Here is a 17643-nt window from a genome sequence, read left to right as displayed (position 1 = left end):
TATGCTCTCTATTTGAGTTTATGTCTTTAAAAAATATTTATTTATTTGGCCACGTCGGGTCTTAGTTGCAGCACCCAGGATCTTTGTTGCAGCATGCAGACTTCTCAAGTTGCAACCTGTAGGCTTAATTGTCCCCTGGAATGTGGGATCTTAGTTCCCCAACCAGGGATCAAACCCATGTCCCCTGCCTGGGAAGGCGGATTCTTAACCACTGGACCACCAGGGAAGTCCCTGATTTCATGTTTTTTGCTTGGGGCCTAATTATTTTCTTTCTTTAGAGATGCATTTAGTGAAACCTCAGCCTAATAGTCTCACATTTTTTAGTGTTACTTGGTTGACTTAAGAATTACAAAAAAAGAAACCCTGGCAAGACAGTCTGATAGTGTCACGAGACTCAGCTAATTACTGAACAGAACTACAGAGCTGGTCTTTTCAGCTGCACTCCAGCAGGGACTGGAAACCTCTCTCTCACCCTGCCTTTTAGCAGGAACAAATGCATGTCTTCCTTGTCTTTGCAGTACCCACAAGTGTGGAATTAGGCAAATGTAAAATTTTTCTTCCCTGTTTACAAAATCTAAAACTTGCCAAGAGAAAGTTTTTTCTGTACAACAGAAAAAAACAGAAAGTTTTTTATGCTGTGAGGCCAGCACTGTGTAGCTCCATTTCACAGATCAAGGAGCCAACTTTTCTAAGGTGGCTGTTGGTTTCCTCTCAGTGCACACCTGCAGTCCTCAGATGCTGTGATTCAGCATCTCCAAGGAGAATGGTAACAGCAGGAACTGCCTCCCTGCTTTGAAGGACACATTTATCTTCTTGAGGAAATATATATAAGAGAATTGGAATTTCCATTTTGAAATAATATGTAAATCCTTTAATAACTGTTGAAAAATAAACAGGAATAGCAACGTGAGTTCTAATAGCAGTTAATGCAAAAATCTCTCATATAACAAACACCCGCCACCCCCATCATCCACATAACAAACTTACCTTCCTTTATCTGTAGACCACTTTGGTGAGTGACTGGGCAGCCCAGGGGCTAATGGGAAGGTTGAAAGTGGAGGTTGCTTTTAATGGATTTAGAGCTACTGAAAGAATTGGGTTTGTAATTTCTGGTTGATCAAAGGGTAATCCGTGTGAAGATTTACAGTTCTTGTAGCGTGTCTGTGTCCTGCACCCCCAGTTACCAAAAAGTCATTTCTTTTGTTTGAATCTATTCAACTCAAAAGGGCAGTTATAGGTGTTGGAAAATCATTTCTGACATTGAGGGCTACTAGATACTAGAATGAGACTTTGAGAGAGACTGGAATGTCTTAGGACAGAAAAGCAATTCTGAAGACTGTTGCTAATAATAAAGTACCATCGTTTGAGAAAGAGTTCCATTGTCTTTCATAAATTAGACTTGGTTTAACTAGGAAGTGTCACACTTTCCGGAAATGTCAACTGACGTGGGGAAAGCTTGGGGACTTGTGCTAGAGGAAGGGAGCCCAGTGTGTAGGTCTGACATGATTTTGGCCGAATAACCACTCTGGGCAGTAACTTCTAATCCTAGATGTCTATAACATCTTGTCCTCTGCCTTCCCCTAAGAGTGTTAGCATGTTAAGTAATGAAATAAAGAATGGAAAACTGAAATAAAACATGAATAGTTCCCACAGTATACACAAATAAATTATTTACCGAAGCACTACCTCTCTCTTCATTCATTCAGTGAAATGTCAGGATGTGTTAGGCACTTTTGTGTTTTCACAAATTTAAAAGACACATAGTTTAAAAAGACATAATAGTTAGATTGAATTTAAATCTCACTGAATAACAGACTAATGAGAAGAGTTTAATTTTAAGCCCATCCCAGTTGATTTAAATTCAGAGCTAGAAGTCATGTTGTATGTGTGTGTGGGTATGTGTGTGTATATATATAAGTGAAAGCATTACTCACTCAGTTGTGTCTGACTCTTTGTAAACCCTTGGATTGTAACCTGCCAGGCTACATGGGATTTCTCAGGCAAGAATACTGGAGTGGGTTGTCATTCCCTTTTCTAGGACATATGTGTATGTGTGCCTACAAACAGAATGTGACCTACTTTCAGTCTGAAGTCAAGTTTTATGGGTCAAGACCAGCATTCTTTTTCCCTGTTTTCCCATTATGGTATGCTGGGCTTCCCTGTTGGCTCAGATGGTAAAGAATCTGCCTGGAATGCAGGAGACCTAGGTTTGATCCCTGGGTTGGGAAGATTCCCTGGGGAAGGGAATGGCTACCCAGGATTTTGAATATGGTTCCCTGTGCTATACAGTAGAACCTTGTTGTTTATCTGTTTTATATATACTAGTTTGCATCTGCTAATCCCAAACTCCCAACCCTTCCCCTCCCCAACCCCCTCCGCCTTGGGAAGTTCGTTCTCTATAGTTTGTTCTCTATATCTGTGAGTCCATTTTTGTTTTGTAGATAAGTTCATTTGTGTCTTATTTCAGACACATATAAGTGATATCACATAGTATTTGTCTTTCTCTTTCTGACTTACCTTGATTAGTATGATCATCTCTAGGTCCTACATGTAACTGTAAATGGCATTATTTCATTCTTTTTTATGACTAATATTCCATTGATGTATAAACATCACATTTTCTTTACCCATTCATCCACTGATGGATATTTAGGTGGTTTGCATGTTCTGGCTGTTGTAAATAGTGCTACACTGAACATAGGGGTGTATGTATCTTTTTGAATTATAGTTTTGCCGGGATGTACGCCCAGAAGTGAGATCGGTGGATCATATGTTCCTTTCAGCACACCCTCTCCAGTACTTGTCATTTGTGGACTTTTTCATGGTGGCCGTTCTGACTGGTGTGACACCTCCTTGTAGTTTTGATTTGCATTTCTTGAATAATTAGTGATAAGGAGCATCTTTTCGTGTGTCTGTTGGCCGTCTATATGTCTTCTCTGGAGAAACAGCTATTTAGGTCTTCAGGACCAGCATTCTTAAGCAATGAAATCAAACAGAATAAAAGTATTGGGTTGGCCAAAAAGTTCATTTGGGTTTTTCCGTACCCTTGGCGTGGCCAAAAAGTTTGTTCAGGTTTTTCTGGATGATGTAAACCTGAACGAATTTTTTGGCCAACTCAATACTAGCCTATCTGGAATGCAGAAACGGGTTACAGTGTCAATGATTTCCTTATTCTAAGTTTATGTTAAGTGCAATTGAAAGCTATCTCACAGGCCTGTATAATTCTTTCTCTAGAAATAGAAGGGTGAGTCAAACAAATAAAATATTAGGCTTCTCCTAAGGGGAAAACTCTAAGAAAGAGTTCATCTTAAATGATATGTGGAGAGTAAATATCATAACAATATTAATAACTCCAGCTTTAATAGTGCCAAAGAGTCACTCTACACCAGTCACAATTCTATGAGTCACAAATTTTGTTTTCATAATGTCAGCCCCTTTTGTTCTGGATTATGTATGGAAAGGTGCTCATTGTAAAGGTTATATATTACAGAACTTTTTAGGTTTCAATCCCAGCTTGTCCCTTTCAGAACTAAGTGACTGCCAGGGAGGGGAGGTACTTGATGCATTTGCCCATTATACCAAGTAGGAATAACTTTTAAAAGCTACTAATCAGAATTATCTGAGGTTGTGTTCATGAAGTATGTGTATTTAGTACACACTCAGCTCTCAAAGACTGGTGGTTGTTCCTAACTGTTTGTTCAGAACCCAGTGATGGAAATACATTTAGTGCCTCTAAAAATCAGCTCAAGTGTCAACACCCTTAAGGAAACCCAGGTCACCTCTGACTTGGTAAAAGTATATAAAGGAAATCATGAACTCAGAGTTCTTGTGAGTCATTCAGATTTTAAGAAGCTGATTCTTTAGTTTTGAAAACAGGAAAAAAAAAATCTCAGAACCTACTTCGACTAGGGTTTATTTATTTTTCATATTTCAAGTCAGAGTGAATACTTTTAGAATGACCCTCGACTGTTTCCGGAATTTGAACTGATCCCATTTGTCACTGCAGATAGAGGGACACAGATGTTTGAGGACAGAAGGGATGGGGGAAAGTGGGGACCAGCGTTGTTTCTGTCACCGACTACAGGACCAGTGAGGTCTGTTCTCTTAGACATTGTCTCTCTTTAATGACTGAGGAAATACAAGTGCAGTAATTCACTGGTGGTCTCAGGCTTTGGTGAGAGGAGGATAAATTTAATTCAGGTCTAGGTATCTCCCCTGCCAGTGTTTTTTCTCTTTGTGCTTTGAGCACCACCATATAAATGGACTCCTTGTAGCATCCTGACCCCAAATGCATAAAATGCATAAACTACCACAGGTTCTTGGCTTTTCAAAAGAAGCATCTTCTTGGGCTGTGACGTACCGCACACTGAGGTGGTACCAGTGCCTTGAGCCATTTTCAGCACTCTGGCTTCATTATTATACCAGTCCAGGCAGAATCCACACCTTTCAAAAGAGAAGCAATTTTTTGCATTAATTATACCACTTCTTTTAATCTCCAACAATATATACAAAAATAATAAGGAGTAGTTATACTTTACCAAGCATGTGAACTTAATTAAGGTAAAGGAATTACTAGTTTCTTTGACAGCATCCCAGAATCACACTTACACATACAATCAGTTTGAAGAAAACAACAAAAGTCTGAATTTAAAGACCTTTTGGGACTTCCTTGGTGGTTCAGTGGTTAAGACTCCTTGCTCCCAAAGCAGGGGGCCTACGTTCAGGGGGCCTGGTCAGGGAACTAGAGCCCACTTTCCACAACTATGAGTTTGCATGCCACAGCTAAAGAATCCTGCTGCTACGACTAAAGACCCAGAGCAGTCAAATGAATAAATAAACAAATATTTTTTTAAATGAAAAAATAAAGACCTTTTAACAGACCAGTATTTATATGCAAAAAAATAAAAGGGTATAACAAATTAATTCACTGGCCTGCTTTCCATAGCAATTAAAATAGAGTGGATCCTATAATATCAGCACAGAATATAACTTCCCAAAAACATATGGAAAGTATTGCATATCCATGCTTGTCTAGCAGTCCTTTGCTGATAACAGTGTGAAGTTTGTCATCTCCACCCTGGTGGCTCAGATGGTAAAGAATCCACCTGCAATGTGGGAGACCTGGGTTCAACCCCTGGGTTGGGAAGAGCCCCTGGAGGAGGGCACGGCAACCCGCTCCAGTCTTCTTGCCTGGAGATTCCATGGACAGAGGAGCCTGGCGGCTACAGTCCTTGCAGTCACAAAGAGTTGGACACAGCTGAGCAACTAAGCACACGCCTCCGTTGCTCTCTTAGACGGGCTAATTTGTGAGCTTTCTTTCCATCCTCCCAGTGTCTGCAGGGTACGGAGATGTGTTCTTTGCTTCCTCTTCACTGCAACACCCCTAACTTTGCCCTGGTTTGCTCAGGCATTTGCAATGGTCCAAAAATGTCCAGACTCTCCTCCTCATCAAACTTCCATTCCTCCGGCACTTCTCTACCAGCTAGTTTCCACATAGGCTATGCTATGATTTTTCTCTGTAAGATGTTAATGTCTGGTGGCCATTTATTGTTTAATTCGCAAGATAAACTTACAAGATAAATACAGGTAGTGGTTAAAACTGTGGCCTTTGGCACTAAACAGACCTAGATTCAAATCACAGGTTGTTTTGTCACCAGCCATGTTGCTTTGCACAAGCAGCTTAACTTCTGTTTAGAAGGGGGTGCTGATACCTACCTCCTGGAGCCATGGTGAGGATTAGAGGAGGCTGTGTCAGGAGAAGGTTTGGCATTTGGTAAGAGCTCACTTTACGGCAGGTATTAGTGTCCCTAGAGCACTTGCATTTTCATGTCAGGAGATGACAGTGTTTGTTCCCAAAGAGAGTCCTAGGATGGGATTCCAGGCCAGAGAATAAGTAGAGGTCTTGGAGCAGGTGGTCCCCAGGTCTTACCATGTAGGTAGCTGCCTGGTCCTCCTGTATGTGGTGCTGGCATTTACCTAAGAGGGGAGACTTGAGGATGAAGACAGTCTGTCTCATGGACATCATGGATAATTGATGTGGGACATCACTGTAGATGGAGTGCTTTCTAAGCCTATATGTGAAATAAATTGAATGCACAAAAAGGATTCAGTCATTTCAATTTGCCATAGATCTATGCTACCCAGTCTGGTCTCCAGACCAGCAGCATCAGCCCTGCCTGGGACCTTATTAAAAAGGCAGATTCTTTGCCACATCCCAGACCTACTGAATGAAAATCTCTGGGAGTTGGCTCCGTCATCTCCATTTTACCAAAGTTTTCCTGGTGATTCTGATGCACCCCAGCACTTGAGAGTTGCTATAGCAGAACATCTGCACAAGGCTACAAAGCATGAGAATCCAGAAACTATCAGTCTACGTCTTTGGAGGCTATCCTAACAGGCCCTAGAGAATCTTCATGGCTGTGCGTTCCCATATGCTTCACTTTGACATTTCAAGGACACACCCAACCTGAAAACAGACCCTGGAAAGTTTGACTCTATCACCAGACATGACATTAACATGAGATCAACTTCACCCTTATTTTATTAGATTCTCATTTCTTCTTTCCATGGTTTTGTTCTTTTTGATGCTTTGAGCTGCTTGTGTACTTTAGGGTTATCCCTTTGTGTGTAAATCACTAAGATTAATAAGAAGTACCTTCTTAACTCAGATGCAATTGACATACTTTTTTTTTTTTAGAAACCTGTTTTAGCCACTTGTAGTTTTGTTCCATCATGCCAGTTTTGGGAAACATCTAAGCCATATTTCTATTTATACCTCCATGCTCATCAAGTAGATGTTTATATTCTATAGATATTTACAAACTAGTATACAAAACATGTAGCTTGTGTGTTGCCTCATCATCTTTTTTAGGAAAGAAAGTCCATTCAAAATGTAATACAAAGTGTTTTGCTGGGCTTCAGTTTATGGTGCTTTACAGATAATGCTTTTTTAAAAAGTGGATGTTTGTGGCAGCCCTGCATGGAACAAGTCTGTTGGCACCATTTCTCCAACAGCATCTGCCTGTGTCACATTTTGGTAATTTTCTCCATATTTCAAACTTCTTCATTATTGTTGTATTTGATGTGATGGTCTGTGATCAGTGATCTTTGACGTTGCTATTGTGATTGTTTTGGGACATCACAAACCACATCCGTATACCATGGCAAGCTTAATTGATAAATGTATGTGTTATCATTTCTCCACCAACAAGCCATTCCCCCATCTCTCCTTTTCCTCAGGCCCTCCTGTGCCTGGAGATACAATACTGAAATTAGGCCAATTAATAACCCCAACAATGGTCACTAAGTGTTCAAGTGAAAGAACAAGCCTTACCTCTCTCACTTTCTTTTTTTTTTTTCAAAATTCTCTTTTTTTTTTTTATTTTTTAAATTATAAAAGTATGATAATGAATTTACAGAAAATACAGAACAAAATTACATATAGTTCCACTATATATTACAATTACTTTTAAGTAGTAAATTAAAATTTTAGTTGGAGTTTCAATATCAAACTCTCAAAAATTAATAGAATGAATATACAGAAAAGTAGAAGGATATAGTAGACCTGAAAAGTACCATGAACCAAGTCATGAACCAAGACTTACACAATTTTCATACAACAGTAGGATGTACATCTATCCAAGTTCTTGTAGACTATAAACTAGGAGACACTGGAACATATCCAGGGACATAAAACAGGGTGCAAAAATTTCATGGTTTAAAGGTGTTGAGAGCATACAGAGTCTGTTCTCTTATCACTGTGTTAGAATTATCAAAAGATAATTATGTTAGAAACAAATTATCAAAGATATTTGAAAATAACCCACACATTTTCAAGTGCAGTGTGACATTTACCAAGAGAATCACATCTCTCACTTTAAATCAACGGCTAGAAATCGTTAAGCTTAGTGAGGAAAGCATGGCAAAAGCCAAGAGAGGCCAAAAGCTAGGTCTCTTGCTCCAAGCAGTTAGCCAGGTTGTGAATGCAAAGGAAAAGTTCTTGACGGAAATTAAAAGTGCTAATCCAGTGGGTACACAAATGATAAGAAAACAAAACAGCCTATTGCTGACATGGAGAAAGTTTTACTGCTCTGGGTAGAAAATCAAAACAGCCACGACATTTCTGTAAGCCAAAACCCAATCCAGAGTAAAGCCCTGACTCTCTTCCATTCTATGACAGCTGAGAGAGGTGAGAAAGCTAGGGAATAAGAGTTTGAAGCTAGCAGAAGTCAGTGTATGAGGTTTAAGAAAAGGTGTCGCTCATTAACTTATAAAATTGCAAGGTGAAGCAGCCAGTGCTGATGTAGAAGCTGCAGCAAGTTACCCAGAAGATCTAGCTAAGATAATTCATGAAGGTGGCTACACGAAGTGAAAGTGGCTCAGTTGTGTCCAACTCTTTGCGACCCCATGGACTTTACAGTCCATGGAATTCTCCAGCCAGAATACTGAAGCGGGTAGCCTTTCCCTTCTCCAGGGGATCTTCTCAACCCAGGGATCAAACCCAGGTCTCCCGCATTGCAGGCAGATTCTTTACCAGCTGAGCCACAAGGGAAGCCCAAGAATATTGGAGTGGGTAGGCTATCTCTTCTCCAGCGGATCTTCCCGACCCAGGAATTGAACCAGGGTCTCCTGCATTGCAGGCAGATTCTTTACCAACTGAGCTATTAGGGAAGCCCCCAATTATCAATGTAGATCAAAAGAAAATGCCATCTAGGACCTGCATAGCTATAAATGCAACAACGAAGACTGGATGACCGCATATGTGTTTATGACATGGTTTATTGAATATTTTAAGCCCACTGTTGGAACCTACTGTTAAGAAAAAAAGACTTCTTTCCAAATATTATTATTGTCCATTGACGATGCTTCTGGTCACCCGAGAGCAAGGATTGAGAGATACCACAAGATTATTGTTATTTTCATGTCTACTAACACAATATCCATTCTATAGTCCATGGATCAAAGAGTAGTTTCAACTTTCCAATCTTATTATTTAATAAATACATTTTTAAGACAATAGCTGCCATAGATAGTGATTCCTTTGATGAATCTGGACAAGATTGATGACCTTCTGGAAAGGATTCACCATTGTAGATGCTTTAAGAATGTGGTTCGTGGAAAGAGGTAAAAATATCAACATTAACACGAGTTGGGAAGATGTTGATTCCAGTCTTCATGGGATACTTTGAGAGGTTCAAGATTCAGTGGAGGAAGTAACTGCAGATGTGGTGGAAATTGCAAGAGAACTAGAAGTGGAGCCTGCAGATGTGACTGAATTGCTGCAATCTCATGATAAAACTTCCATGAATGTGTATTGCTTCTTACGGATGAGCAAAGTATGTGGTTTCTTAAGATAGAATCTGCTCCTGGTTACGATGTTGTGAAAACTGTTGAAATGATAACGAAGATTTAGACTACCATAAAAACTCAGTTGATAAAGCAGCAGGAGGATTTGAGAGGATTAACTCCAGTCTCAAGAAATTCTCTTGTGGGTAAAATGGCACAGAGCATTGTGCTCTGCAGCACAGCATTGCATGCTACAGAGAAATCATTCTTGAAAAACAATCAATTCAGCTCATTTGAAGGAATTGTCTCATTTTAAGAAATTGCCACAAGCACCCCACCCTTCAGCAACCACCACTCTGATCAGTCAGCAGCCATCAACTGCAGGCAAGATGCTCCACCTGCAAAAAAGATTAAAAAAAAAAGTCAAAAAAAGATTATGACTCACTGAAGGGCCAGATGATGGTTAGCATTTTTAGCAATAAAGTTTTTTGAATTAAGGTATATACATTGTTTTTTAGACCTAATGCTATTATGTACTTAATAGACTACAGAACAAATATTTTTATGTACACTAGGAAACCAAAATATTGATGTGATTACCTTTATTTCAGTATTTGCTCTATTGAGGCTCTCTGGAGCCAAACCCCACAAAATCTCTGAGACATGCCTATATGTTCACCATGAAATGCTTTAAAAGAAAGTGTGATGACTCTTTAGCTACAGTGGCTCTCATACAAGAACAAGCCATGCATTCAAATCATAGGACTTCCAATCATAGGAGGGAATCGCAGATACAGGGGTTGATGATAACTCTCTCAAAAATTATATGTTCATATCCTAAGTACTAGATCCTGTAAATATGACCTTGTTGGGGAAAAAGGTCTTTGCAGATATAGTAAGTTAAGTATCTCTAGATGAGATCATCCTGGATTATGGTGGGCCTTAAATGCAATGACAAATCCTCAGAAGAGAAGAAAAAGGGGAAGGAGACACAGAAACACAGAAGAGAACAGCACATGCAGACAGAGGCCGCTTAGAATGCTGGGTCTGCAAGTCCAGGGATGCCAAGCATTGCCAGCAACCACCAGAAGCCAGGAGAGCTAGGAACCTTTAGAAGGTTCCAGCCCTGCCAACATCTTCACTTGGAACGTCTGGCCCCAGAACTATGAGAGAGTATGTTTCTATGGTTTTAAACTTCCAAGTGTGTGGTATTTGTTATGGCAGCTCTAGGAATATAAAGTCATGACACGAGCTCATGACACTCCCTTTTACTGTTTGCAGCTACCAACATTTATAAAACTTAGGTTCTGGAAACTTTCTTGAGGAAATAAATTCAGGAAGACGTAACAACAGGTTTGTTGTTGTTTAGTCACTGAGTCATGTCTGACTCTTTGTGACCCCGTGGACTGTAGCCTGCCAGGCTGCTCTGTCCATGGGATTTGCCAGGCAAGAATACTGGAGTGGGTTGCCATTTCCTTCTCCAAGGGATCTTCCTGACCCAGGGATTGAACCTTCGTCTCCTGCATTGGCAGGTCTTTACTGCTGAGCCACCTGGGAAGCCCCCCTAAAAACAGATTGAAAGTGAAAGTGAAGTTGCTTAGTCGTGTCCGACTCTTTGCAACCCCGTGGACTGCAGCCTACCAGGCTCCTCCGTCCACGAGATTCTCCAGCAAGAATACCGGAGTGGGTTGCCATTTCCTTCTCCGGGGAATCTTCCTGACCCAGGGATCGAACCCGGGTCTCCTGCATTGGAGGCAGACGCTTTAACCTCTGAGCCACCAGGGAGTTTTATTCCTACACCAAGGATCATGAACCCTTAAGCCAGCAACGCTCATCAGAGGACATTAAGACAGTTTTCAGAAACGGGAGACACATCCGTTAGCGTTCTGTTTATTGGACTAACATGCATGTGGACAAAGCAGTATCAGGTGTATGAGTCATGTAGAAAACTTTGACAGTCACCGTGTGATAGCAGGGCTGTTTTGCCATCTGCAGGTGAATGGCTTAGACACGAACAACAAAGGGAGTCAAGAAGAACAGGTATTTCTTGTATAAGGTCAAACGGGAGTGTGTGACGCTGGTGTCTTAGTTTTGTTTTTTGTTAGACTATTCATGGAACCATTATTCATTTTTTACTCAAAAATTTTATTGAATGAGTATCATCTGAATAATGTCAAACACCGAGAAGGCAGCAGTATTAATGACAAGTTCCTTGCCTTCATATACATGTGTAGCTAATGAGAACTGATAGTGATAAATAAACAAACAAAATATTGATGTGTGGTATGAAAGAAATGGGTAAATAATATAACCACCTAGTAAAAGGCAGCCTTGCCAGTCTTGTTTTTGGCATAAAGTGAAAGTGAAAGTCGCACAGTCATGTTCAACTCTTTGCGACCCCATGGACTGTAATCCATGGAATTTTCCAGTTCAGAATATTGGAGTGGGTAGCCATCCCCTTCTCCAGGGGATCTCCCCAATCCAGAGCTCAAACCCAGGTCTCCCAGATTGCAGATGGAATCTTTACCAGCTGAGCCACCAGGGAAGGCTCCCCACCCTTTTCTTTGAAGCATATTGAACATAATTGTGTTGTTCATTTATTTATTCATCTACTTAATTATATTCTGTCTCCTTCTGAACTGTAAGCACCATGAGATCAGGGACTTCATCTTGTTTTCTGCTGATCTCAAGTGTAAGGATGCTGCCTGGTATATAGGGAACACAGAGCAAATATTTATTCAATGTATTTGTGGACTGAGTAAGGGAAATTGGATTCCCAGGCAGTTCAGTGGTAAAGAGTTCACCTGCAATGTAGGAGACTCAGGTTTGATCCCTGGGTTGGGAAGGTTCCCTGGAGAAGGAAATGGCAACCCAGTATTCTGCGTGTGGACAGAGGAACCTGGTGGGCCATGGGGTTGCAGAAGAGTTGGACAGGCCTTAGTGACTCCATAGCAACAACAACAACAAGGGAACATGATGGAGTGAAACTGGCAGATCCCCTGGGCAAAACTAGGGGGCCCCAAATGCCTTTTATTTGTATTTGTATTGCATTTGTTTTTAAAATTCTTTACTTTTCTAAGCTAACATTTTTTTAGGGGAGAAATTTTTCAGGTAGAGAAAGTATGAAAAAATAAAAACTTGTAAGATCTAGAATAAGTGCTGGACCAAACCACTTTTATTTATTTCTCTTTATTGCTAGATATAGTATTTGTTTTTTTAATTTATGATTGATTGATAATTTTTAAGAGGCTTATTAAAGTTTTGAAACAAAATTGTAAGACTATTTTTTAAAACAGATAGCATGAAGACTCAGGGAACTCAATTTGTTTAAGTTCAGTGATCTTTTCTCATTTCAAAATTTAAGAAATTGGCCTGCTGAAAACACAGGTTTGCATTTAAAATCATCTGAAATATAGTCATAAAGACTTGTAAAATTTTAGGATATAAAATGGTTTTCCTTTGCTATCTGTTTTATCTCTTAACTTTAAATATTTACTTTAAATCAAGAAAATTTGAATTCCCTTAGAGAAAAATGAGCAAAAGACAGAACAATAAACTGTTACAATAAATGAGTAAATTTTAAAAACAAAGAGAAAGAATATAAAGAAACACAAAGAACCAGAAGCCAAATGGAAGACTGTTCTATTCTTTAGCAATCAAGGAACTGCAAATAAAATAATGTAACCTGCTTTGCATACCAACTTGGAAAGAGACAGTTTGAGGAAACAGGAAGTCATACAGTTATTGTGAATATAAACTGTTTTAACCTTTCCAGGAGCAATTTGACAAAATGAATTATAAGCCTCGAAAATATTTTGCCTTTGACCTATTAATTTCACTTCTGAGAGTATATATTAATGAAAAAGTGAAGTATATATGGCTATTTTGCCATGAAGATAATTAGATGAAGTGCTATTTAAGGTAGCAAAGTATTAGACATCATTTATAGGATCAATAAGAGCAAAATAAAGTTTATAGCATTTTATCTTAATCCAATATAATAGTACTTAGACATTAAGAATATTTTCCACAATTTTATTTAGTGATGTGGGAAGATGCTGAAGATGTATTACAGGGGGAAAGAAGCAAATTAAAAAATAATTGTTACAATATTGTTTAAAATATTTACATATTTTGGAGAAAGGGAGACAGAGACTGAGGTAGGAAAAATGAAGGCTACAGAGATGTGTTTGGAGTGGGTGAGAAAATTGTGCCTGCTTTTCAATATTTTTCTTTTTTGTTCATGGTCTGTGACTTTCTTGTGGTGATCACACAAGCGTCTATGTTAAAACTTGTGTGCTTTATTTAAAATGTGAAGATCCATAGTCTTGCCTTGAAGTTTCCCTGGAGAAATGAATAAAATTACAGACAAAGGGCATGAATAGGCAGTTTATGTAAGGAGACACCTGCTTGGCTATCCTGGATGTGAAGAGATGCTTGAACTCATAGGTGATGGAAAAATGCAATTGTAATGACATTGAGATACCACTTTGTACCCACTGAATTGGCCCCCAAAGTAGAAATTTGGTGAGAAAGAAGGGAACTAGAATTCTGGTCAGGGTCTAGACCAACATTACCCTTTACAGGAAGTGCATCCAAGGCCATTCTGAGAGCACATCGAGGTAGGTTTTTCTGCAGTTAACCATCAATCCAGGTCCCAGTAGTAATAAGGATTTTTTTCTTTTAAACAAAATCAAACTGACTTTATTATATTTTGAGCTCATTAGTATTATAGACTTTGTTTTATTATTATTTATACTATGGATAGAAAATAGGAGTCTAATTCACACAAAGTGTGTTGTTATGAATAAGAAAACGTAAGTAAAATTTTGGCAAATGATCACATGAATTTAGATTTTGTGATAAATGAGGAGAAAATGGATAAAATGATCAGATATATGAATTTTAGGAAAGCAGACTTCAAAAATTTGCAGCATTCACGTAGAGAACTTGCTGAAACCTCAAGAAACCACCGACCCTGGAGTCGCAGGGCCGCTTAGGACACAGGTGAGGAAATGACCATTTGACTAGAAACATGTCAGATATTATAGACAATGAATGCTTTATACACCCTGAAAGTCAGTCATCATAACTCACTCCTAACTTAGAAAAACATTCGAAAGATTTTATAAACAAAAAAGACTCCAGTACGGTCAGCATTGTACCTTCCTCTGACCCCCACTGTGGGGCTGGAGTATGAGCAGAGAGAAGTATGCAGGGCCTGATTGTGAAGGATAGTGTAGGTCATGGTGTATGTTTTAGCCCTAAAAAATTATTAAAAGTACATAATTAGAGTTTTCATTTTAGAAAATAATTATAGAAATTTAGATAAAAAGAACATACGTGATTAGGTGATCAAGCTGTGAGTGAAACAGACCTCAAAGAAAAGCAGATGGACCTTACCATGATGCCAGCCAAGCAAGACGTGGTCAGTGTTTATTTCGTACACAAGAGATGGAGTGAAGGTAGGTTGTCATATCCAAGGAGGCCAAGAGTAGAGGGAAAATCCAGATGGTGAGCATGAGCTAAAACCTCAGGAAGTAGTAGTGAGGATTAAGAGTAAGAATATCATGTCTAGCCCTGAAGACCAGCTAAGGCAGTGACGGTGCAGACAGAAGACTAAGGATTTTTATCAGTGTTGTCTGTGGTACCGGAGAGCTGGAGACTACTGAAGGCTCCATCTGGGGAGAGGGGATAAGTGAATTGTGGTTGACGGTCACCACAGAATTCTGTGCAGCCACAGCCAGGATTAGACATGCAACCAGTAAAGTGGTTACATCTGAAAAGGTCCACAGCGAGGGTTGCCAGATAAAATAGAGAATTAACTTTGAATTTCGGACCAACAACAAATACTTTTTTAGAGTATGGTCCAAATATTTGCTAAATCTGGCAACCCTGGTCATAGCATGGCACAGTTTGTGAAAATGAAAGCTATGTACACAGGCAGATCGACCCAATTTATTTCATAAGCATATAGAGCAAACATGTCAATAGCTATTGCGGGGGCAGGGGGACAGAGGAGATTACATAAATAAATGAGAGGGCCTTAAGTTGACAGGTGGATGGTAATGAACTGAATCAGACTGACTCAATTCTCTGTACCTAAATCCAAAAGAAGTAAAAAAATAAAATTTTCTTCACTCTCCTGGATTTCTTTATTGAAGTCCTGAAGACACTGCCTGGCTGATAGATTATTCTGTCCTACAAAACGATCCCTATGAAATAGTTCGGCATTGCTGGCAAAATTAAGTGGCAGAAAAGAGAGTAGGAGAGGGAATGGGTAGGTGACAAGGGACTCAGGGGGAAGAAATTTATAAACCTAGTGAGAAATGAAACTAATGAACAAATCATTTAGGAACACTGCTTCTCCTAGATTTACTGTTTTAATATAGGAATGGGCTCACATTCTTATAGAGTAAATAGTAGTAAAAGATTATCCATAAGCACAAATCCCTAACTGTTACCATGGCAATAGTCAGCCGAATAGACAAAGTTGCAATTTCTCCATTGGAAAATGATACTTCAATACATGTCACCAGTAACACTGACTCTTAATTTTTTTTTGTTTCATGTCACAGCTGATTACAAGGAGAGCTTTAATACGATTGGCAACATTGAAGAGATTGCCTATAATGCTGTTTCCTTCACCTGGGATGTGAATGAAGAAGCAAAAGTGAGTGAGAAAGTAGCATTGATTCATTGGTCATACCTTTTAAGTATCACAGCCTTTCTCTGCAGCGGATTCTTTGACAAAAGCCTCTGTGAGTAGAGAAAGATCTGTTAACTTGAGCCAGAAAAACGGGAAATGAACTTATTGGGTTTCTCTAGAAGTCACACACATTCAGTTACTGAGAAGCTAAATCAATTGCCTTTTGACAGGCAAAGGGGTGTACCTGTTTCTCTGGGGCCTCCTGCTGAAAGGGTCAGGCTCCTTGTCCCTCCCAATTCCTCCAGGCCCCCAAGCTCCATTTTATCACTTGGGGCTGACGGGACTGGGCTTAAAAATCTTTCCTCCCTGTACTGAAGTTTCCCCAAACACCTCTGCAACTGCCTCCTTCTTCAGAGGCAGGATGGCATTCAGAGCTTCTGTCTGCACAGGTAAGCAGCTGGACGACCCCACCCCGACTCCTGCCCCTTCCAGGCTTCACCTGGTCAAGGGAGGGAGCAGGGCTGCAGGTCTCTGAACTTCACTCCCTGAGAAAAAGCCACCACTGTGACCTTGAGCCATTTCTTTCCTGTTGACCTGAGGCTTTTCTTATTTCTGTCTGGTGCCAGCACAGTTAAGAAGGGCAAAGGTAAAAATCTCTGGCCAGGTGCATCCGGAGGATAGACATCCACCGTTGCATGGATTTGGGTAAAAAAAAAGCAAGACTTGCAGATACTCAGACTTGCTTTCCAGCCACGAGTCTCTGAGTGTATGGAAACTGAGTTTTGTGGCTGTGCCCACTCTTCATCCTGGGTTCTGTACCTTCTGATTCTCGAGCTTCATTTTGTACCAAAGGGAAGTTTTCACATGAAGCCTAAGCTTGTTCTCTGCTTCGGTTACTTACCATCTAGGCAGGCGTTAGAAGACTTTGTCTTCGAATTAATGAAAAGGTCAACGTAAACAACCGCTTTCAATGCTTCATTGTCTGCGAGCAGGGGAAGGCCGGGTGAGAAAGGAAACTGGATGGGAGTTCGTGGGCATGATTTAGAGATGAAGATGAATTGCTCAGTGTCTCATTTCACTCAGGTATAAAACAAAGTAAATGAAACTGGCATTAGGCCCAAGAAAGGTGACCTAAATGGGCAAGCAGAAACAGAGCTCCGGAGCGGCCGAGGGAACGTTCCGGGGGCTCAGTGCGTCCAAGGGAAGGAGGGAGGCCTTGCGATGTGTTGCGAACTCAGGGACCGAGCAGAAGGGCAGGAAGAGCTTTTCCTCAAGGCTTTTCTCTGCTTCCGCTTTGAGTTCCTCACCCGAGCCCCAGGCCTTCTCGTGGCCCTTCGCTTCTCCCAGAGGCTAGATTACTGGGCTGGGTAAGGGAGAGGCAGCCTGTGCGGTGGTGTCAGGCCTGGAGTTGGAATCCTTGGAATCCATCTGACCCCTCTGGGCTTCAGTTCCCTCACACAAAGCAAAAACAAAACAACTTTTCTGATCGTCTCTGCTGTACCAAGCATGTGCTTGTGGGGTTTGATGTGTGAAAAGTCAGCCTCCAAGGGAGGTGGGGGACGGCAGTGTGTGAGGAGTGAGAGGCAGGTCCGAGAACAGCCATCCACTGTGAAACAATGAGATCCTACCTTTGGAATACCTTGTCAAGGTAAAGCCAGCTGAAACTGCACCCTCATTTTCCTTTTCATGGAATCTGATAATAAGTTGCT

General features: G+C 40.3%; 1 protein-coding gene, 1 long non-coding RNA gene and 1 other non-coding gene across 3 annotated transcripts in view; 1 reads left to right on the top strand and 2 right to left on the bottom strand.

Annotated features, from left to right (window-relative positions):
* The window catches only part of GRHL2 (grainyhead like transcription factor 2), a 172645-nt gene that overhangs the window by 94048 nt on the left and 60954 nt on the right, over nucleotides 1–17643 (top strand). The window contains exon 8 of the mRNA XM_055546510.1: nucleotides 15864–15958. Coding sequence (XP_055402485.1) covers nucleotides 15864–15958 — 95 coding nt within the window. The remainder of the gene's footprint in view (nucleotides 1–15863; nucleotides 15959–17643) is intronic.
* On the bottom strand, nucleotides 8912–17066 carry LOC129627008 (uncharacterized). Its single transcript, XR_008702381.1, has 3 exons — nucleotides 16836–17066; nucleotides 15995–16044; nucleotides 8912–9683 (listed from the first exon to the last, which is right to left on the bottom strand). It is a non-coding gene; the product is annotated as an uncharacterized LOC129627008 (long non-coding RNA).
* Nucleotides 10998–11070, bottom strand: TRNAW-CCA (transfer RNA tryptophan (anticodon CCA)). The gene has a single exon. It is a non-coding gene; the product is annotated as a tRNA-Trp (tRNA).

Source organism: Bubalus kerabau, chromosome 14 (assembly GCF_029407905.1).
Source record: "Bubalus kerabau isolate K-KA32 ecotype Philippines breed swamp buffalo chromosome 14, PCC_UOA_SB_1v2, whole genome shotgun sequence".
Taxonomy (NCBI): domain Eukaryota; kingdom Metazoa; phylum Chordata; class Mammalia; order Artiodactyla; family Bovidae; genus Bubalus; species Bubalus kerabau.
This window is presented reverse-complemented; position numbering and strand designations above follow the sequence as displayed.